We start from the raw sequence: 6,937 nt of genomic DNA, 5'->3' as shown, positions 1-6,937 counted from the left end.
GGTAAAATATAAAAGATTAAAAAATAAATATTATAAAATGAAAAAATAGATAATTAATGAAAATTCTAATGTGAAAATAAACACATGATGCGTTGTAGAAATTAAAGTGGAGACTAAGAATATATTATGTTATATGTTAGCATCTTAATGTTTTGGAATTTAGAAATGTATAAATTGATTTATTCTTATAAATGAGTAAACTATAATTATATTAAGATTTGAATCAGTGACTTGATTAAAACTTATTTTGATGTATTGTAATATTGAATTCGCAGGCAATTGATTTTAAGCTTTAAACATTCATACTTACATATAGTTATGGTTTTAATTCGAAGCCAATCTAAAATTATATCATGGAAAAGTACTCAAAATGCATCACTAATTCTTAGTTTAGACAACAATAATTCAAAATTCAGTAATAATATTTGGCTTCCAATATAACATGAAAAGTATAAAAATTCAATAAAACCTTTTTCCTATAACTCACCCAAATCAAGCCAGAAAACTATAATTTAAGTGCATTAGTTAAAAAGGTGTTCAGCTGCCCATCTATTATCTAATTCATTCATAAGAACATAAATCTGCTTATGTATGCTTAACTTAATCATGTTTGCTGCTAATTGGATCAAATAATCTTAAAAACAGTCTAGCATCTCCAGGCAATAAGGATGACGAATCAAAAGTCTGCAGTAACTTTATCAAAAGAGAAAAGGAAAAAATTGTTAGAACTATCAATGATAAACAAAGCTAAACAATAAACAAAATAGAAACTTCATCACGATATATATTTTAAAAAAATAATAATTATAAATAATATGGTTACAGAACATATTTTAAAACTAAAAAAAGGTGCAGCATAAAGTTGAAAGAGAGTACCATAAAATAATCAATCAGAAAATTTGATTTGTTCTCACTATAGAAACATTTAAATTGCAATAAAACTGGAAAAGATAAGAAAGAAGAAAACAAAACAGATCAAATCTAGAAAGTAAGTAGATGAAGGTTTGAATTATATATATAGCAGATTCAGAACAGATAAAAAAATAACAAAGCAAATTTAAGAATAACAAAATGTACATTTCTAACTGGACAATAAACTTAGAAACATTGTTACAAAAAAAACACATTGTAACCAAAATAAATATTTAATTATTTTATTTTGAGTGAGATTTTTTTCACAATATAAACACTAATTAACACCAAAATGCTAATAAAAAAATAAAAAATAACTGCAACTATCACACTTTCAATGCTAAGGGTAAATTGATAGAGAGTTTGAGTACATAGCGAAAAAGATGAACAACTAATATATTATAGAAAAATTTAAAGCTATGAAAATAAGATTATACTCATGTGCCACATAATATTCATTGTTAACATATCTTGAAATGAGTACTTTGATGATCAGGATATCTTTGAGAAGTTGTTTTTTTTTATCCAACAAATAGAAATTATGATACTGAAAATAATAATAAAAATAAAAATTTAGTTCACAGGTTATCCATTTTCTTTTTTAATGCAGTGATTGCTAAATTATTATCTCCAGTTAAAATTGTCAATGCAAATGCATGAATAGTCATAACCTCAGTTTTTAGCAAATGAAGGATCTGAAGAACAGTGTCAGGAATAGAGTAAGTGGCTATATTGGATGACTGAATAAGCAAATTCTGCTAAACACTAAAATCTTCATTTGATGGTTCAAATTTATTCTATTTATCTGTATTACATAGTTGTTTAAGCTAAAAACTAAAAGATTATTTAATGAGAACAATGATCAAAATTATCTAATTTAATAAGGGTGAGTTATAAAGAAAAAATCAAAGTATAAAACTACTATCCATATATAAATGAGAGGGAATTACTGTGAAATTTCTGGTATAAGTAAGATTAAAATTTATAGATAAACTACTACTAATATAAATAACTATTCAAGGTATAAAACCATACCATTGAGTAAATGTGGTATCATTCAACTCACTTTAAAAGTAGGATACATAATGAAGGCATAGCCTAATTACAATCCATTTTATTCGACATAAAGACAAAGCATGACACCTACACATAAACTTTAACAAAAAAACAGAAACAACTACTGACACACATGGCACACAAACTCAGTTTATTATTAGTTCCAATTAGACTAATTGGAAACATGAGCTATCCATGGCCTTTAATTTAAATAAAAACACACAATAAAATCATTAGATTAACCCAAAATACATAGCAACAACAATAATATAGTTGGAACCCTCGTGATTAATCAACATGCTCTTTGACAAAGCTACAATCAGACTCCTTGGAGAGCTTCCGGCATTTGGATGATGAAGTAGTGGCATTATCCGGGAAAATGTCCAGCAAATTTTTTGCCGTTACACCAGCTATCATACCTCTCTTAGGAGTTACAAAGTCATCATTGCCATCAAGAGAAATAATTTCGCAAGACTGTGAACTAATCTCCTGAAATTATAATTGTACTAAAATATGAAACTGGTTTAGATATTGCTATTATAAAGAGGAGACCATTACTATTAGATAATACCTTAGAATTATCAGTAGAATCAGTTTGCAAACTCTGCAACTCAGTATTTTCGATTGGGGTGTTCTGTATTTTAAGTAGTAATTTAAAATAAAGATTATAAAATAAAAAATAATTACTGATTGCATAAATAAGTTATATTACTTTGCATACATCAAATGTCTTGTACTTGGAAGAAAAAGAAGTGAGCAGATTTGGATCTTCAGTCAACTTCAAAACAGTAATCTTGCATGGCTGGAAAGCATTGATATCATCAAGCTTCACAGAAATCTTGAATAGAAACTTCTTACCCCTAAATGAATTAATCTCAACGGGAAATTCATCCTTGCCGCAACCCTATAATTTAGAATGGAATACATAGTGATAACAAACTAAATATATAAAGAGAATAACAATACTATGAGAATTTATTATACCTTTGATATCTGTCTCAAACGAAGCTCAGAAGCAGATATCTCAAGAAATTTGGAGGCTTCCTTGTCATAAACAATAAATGAAGCAGAGTCTGTCTCATCTGATACTCTCATTTGAATGCAGAAACTAATATGTGTAAAAATGGTAACATGTTAGCATGGTATCTTGTTGATAAAATTAGTCTAAAACAATGGAATTGAATTAAAACAAAAATATTACCGAGGAACATGAGTATTAGGATAAATATCACATTCATGGCAATAATATGAATTCTCATCTTCTTTAAGTGAATGAAAACACATCTTGCACCCTTTGTACCACCAACCTAGTCTAGTGTCAATAGAAATCACAGTTCCAATGGTAACAAATATTCCACCCTGATAATAAAAAATGGACCACAACAAATTATTAAAGAATATTAAAGATTTAGAGTTCATAAAGATGAATGATAGAATACTTATTACAACCTCAGTGCTCTCCTTAAGTTCGCTTATAGACTTGTAAGGAATATGGTTAATAAGATCTTGCTCAAGGGAAATCAATGAATCAGATGCAATTTGAGAAAGCTGGTTAGATGGCTTGTCATTACCCATGATAAACCTAATGGAAAAAAAAAAGGTATGTGAAATTGGAAAAATGAGCATATCCATTACCATTTGCAACGAAAGTAACAAAAAAGTAAAAAGTAAAATCGATACCTTTGTCTAAATTCCTTAACTTCTTTAAGATCAGCGTTAATGTCTAAGGTAGAGTTGTAGTTTGTATTAGATATGCCCATGGTTCCTTAAGCACAGCATGACACGATTAGAAATTAAATGAAACAGAATAGGAAAGAAGTAATAAAATAATTTGTTTGGTTTAAAAAATAATGATGAGAGCTTATATAAATCATAGGTAGATTTAAATAAAATGAAACTGATCAAAATGTCACTGACCATATTAAAAATAAACACAAAAGCATGGTATTCCATTTTATTAATAAGTAGATTCAAACTAAAATATTAATTTTCGTGTAACAATTACTTAATATGACAACAATTTACTTATATATTGTATAAACTTTAGAAATAACATTAGTCTCTCATTAGATTTACAACAAAAAATGGATGATACAACAAATTTAATCTATATACACAGACTAATTCCTAATGGATTGAAGTTGAGAAGCCTCTCAAAGAACTTTTTTGGAATTCTATTTGTATCACTTGTATAGCAAATCGTTCAAAAGGATTGAAAATTACAACTTTCCTGCATCCAAGTCTGAAAAAGGTAAGTGCTACCAAACTAAACCTTCCAAGAAAAATTAGAATAAGCTTGCTACCAAACCAAACCTGTAATCCAAATAAGCAGATAGTGGATAAATTTGATTTCTATAGATTGTTATAAAGAAAATGTCTCTTGGCAAAATGTAAAATGACATGTATGGTTCAACTAAATTATCCAAAAAAAATATATATTTAAATAGTAAACACACCAAAAATAACATGAAGATAAATTATAAATTCTAAAGCAAACATAAAATCCAAGAGAGGTATGGAAAAAGGTGAAACTAAGATGATAAACAACATAGATTAAGGTGCTAAAGATACATGTGCTAAATTCATTTTCAGTTTATCAAATCAACAAACACCATATATGCATTCCAACATCAAAATTTAAGTTTTATAGCTACTGAAAATATAGTATACACAATAATAACACAAATTGACATTCATCATATCACAGAAGACTTAAGAAGCAAACCCTGCTTCATCCACTTTACCATAAAGGATAACCATTTGTAACTTCCATTTTAATTTGAGGAGTGTCGATTACAAAATCTGCTGCATATTTTATATTTCCATGTCAATTAGCATGATTATGAGAAAAGAGTGTATAGATCCCATCATTAGTTGTGAGAAATTAACAATTATCATTTAAAGCATAAAATAAATCAATTAGTGAGAAAGTAAAGAAATGATATGTGAGAGATAGCTTATGCATTTTTTTTAATCCAGAATCATGAAAAATTATGGTGTAAATGTTTCTGTAATAAGCATTGAAGCTAATTAAATAATATGATAATCAAAATGCTATAAAGCCAAAATTAGATACCTTAAATGGAAAAAAAATCAAAACACAATGTATAGACAAATCAGAATTAGCACACAACTCTTCAAAAACATATAAAAAACAAAAAGCAGATATATAGAATCTTCTTACCCACTTAATTGCTCAAAGATTCTATCATATCATATTTATCAATCACATGAGCAAATTTTTTAAGAACTTCTTAATCTTATTTCATTTTAGAAACATAAATGGTTACTTTTTTAGAAAGCTGCATGCACAATGACAGCCTAAATTCTTTACCTAAGATCACTATAACATATAAAATACAGAAAAATCAGAGTTATATCTTATAGATAATAATCCAACACAATATTTTTCTATAAACCGGTCCACTAAATCTCCAAAATTCACAACATTCCCTAATTATCCAGTTTATGAATATAGATATAGTCAAGCGCACACAGAAGCACCAAAAAAGGGGGGAAAAAATAAAAAAGCACAACTAATTACCAATCACAAACATGTAATGTGAAAAGTCTATCTTCACATTGCACCATCTTTAAAAAAAATTTGCTCCAATAATTTTTTTTGTACTGATTCCTGAACTTCTTATTCACATCTCTAAAGTATATTTATTAGGGAAAAATAATGTTCCAAAATTTAGAAAAAAAATGCTATTTCAGCAACTAAAAAAAGGAATAGTAGAATAATCATGAAAGAGATAAAATTAAAAGTCAGGAAGAAAATGAGAGAATTTTGTTAAACCATTAAAATTCATATAGCAAACAAAATATCTCAACCACAAATTTCTAAATCTATAAAAAAGAAAAACAAAAACAAAAATATTGAATCAATAAGTCAATCAAATTGCAAAACAAAAAGATTCTAAATGATTAATTTTTCAAATCCCAAATCTAACAAAACGAATGGCAGATCTGTCAACAGTAATACTTATCTCACAGAACTTAGGGTCAGTCGGTTACAAAATGCCCAGAAACTCCTATAGTTTTAGCATGCACGACAAACATTGCATCCTCCACTTTGTTCATCACCAACATTGCATCCTTCTACTGCGACGACTTTTTTGAAGGTTAAAGCCATCAGGTACTGACATGAACCACCTTATTGCTAAAAAATATACCCTATAATCTCCACTTTCAAGTCAGAATATGAAGATAAAAAAGTTAGAAAAAATAGAATCAGAGAATTGAGAGGGCAATTGAAAAAGATGAGAAAAATATACCTTTTTTGCTGTGATTCAAATTTTACATTTTAAATTTTACCTTTTTAGTATTTGTTAGGTGACGAAAATAAATGTTGATGTAAAGAATCAAAATAAAAATAAATGAGAGAATGAAGAAACAGGCACAGAAGAAGAAATTTAATTGAAAGAATGAAAGAGAATAAAACTATAATAACTGAGAGAATGAAAGAATAGTGATGCAGAATAAATGAAAAAATAAGAGACTATAGATGGACCTCTGCAAAGAGAACACTATAATTAATCCAACTTTAAAGGTCTCTCCTTCAAGACACATTGAATTTTCACTATTTAACAACCTTGTATTAATGGTTTAGTATTAGATTTTTATTGGATCGGTATATTTTAAATAAAGTTGTTCATGAATTATCCCTCAGTATTAAACGCAGTTTGAGAATTTGATTCATATTATATTTCTATTAAATTGACATATTTTTAGAAAGGATGTTTATGAATTGTCCATAATATTAAATACAATTTGAGAATTTGGTTCAGATTATGTTTTTATTGGACCAACATTTTTTTACAAAAAATATTCATGATATTAAATAATAACATTATAATTTCTGTTGTATAGTTAAAATTCTCTATCTCTATTATAAAGTAATGAAATGTTAAAAAAAAAAAAGAGAGAGACAAAATTTAAAATTATCCAACCAAACTTAAATTAAACA

General features: G+C 27.3%; 1 protein-coding gene across 1 annotated transcript; it reads right to left on the bottom strand.

Moving 5' to 3' along the window:
• Nucleotides 1-2,256: 2,256 nt before the first annotated feature.
• On the bottom strand, nucleotides 2,257-3,728 carry LOC107468389 (uncharacterized). Its single transcript, XM_016087673.1, has 7 exons — nucleotides 3,649-3,728; nucleotides 3,418-3,550; nucleotides 3,170-3,327; nucleotides 2,953-3,076; nucleotides 2,690-2,872; nucleotides 2,540-2,602; nucleotides 2,257-2,457 (listed from the first exon to the last, which is right to left on the bottom strand). Exons 1-7 carry the CDS (start codon nucleotides 3,726-3,728, stop codon nucleotides 2,257-2,259), a joined length of 942 nt encoding a protein of 313 aa, XP_015943159.1.
• Nucleotides 3,729-6,937: the final 3,209 nt, after the last annotated feature.

The sequence above is a fragment of the Arachis duranensis genome, chromosome 10 (genome assembly GCF_000817695.3).
Source record: "Arachis duranensis cultivar V14167 chromosome 10, aradu.V14167.gnm2.J7QH, whole genome shotgun sequence".
Lineage (NCBI taxonomy): Eukaryota > Viridiplantae > Streptophyta > Magnoliopsida > Fabales > Fabaceae > Arachis > Arachis duranensis.
This window is presented reverse-complemented; position numbering and strand designations above follow the sequence as displayed.

Excerpts from the sequence above, each read along its gene's own strand:
- LOC107468389 (XM_016087673.1), bottom strand. The coding sequence starts at position 3,728 with ATGGGCATATCTAATACAAACTACAACTCTACCTTAGACATTAACGCT. Across the intron at positions 3,328-3,417 it reads AACTTAAGGAGAGCACTGAG|GGTGGAATATTTGTTACCAT; the intron begins GTTGTAATAAGT and ends TTTTATTATCAG. Across the intron at positions 2,458-2,539 it reads ATTCTACTGATAATTCTAAG|GAGATTAGTTCACAGTCTTG; the intron begins GTATTATCTAAT and ends TTATAATTTCAG.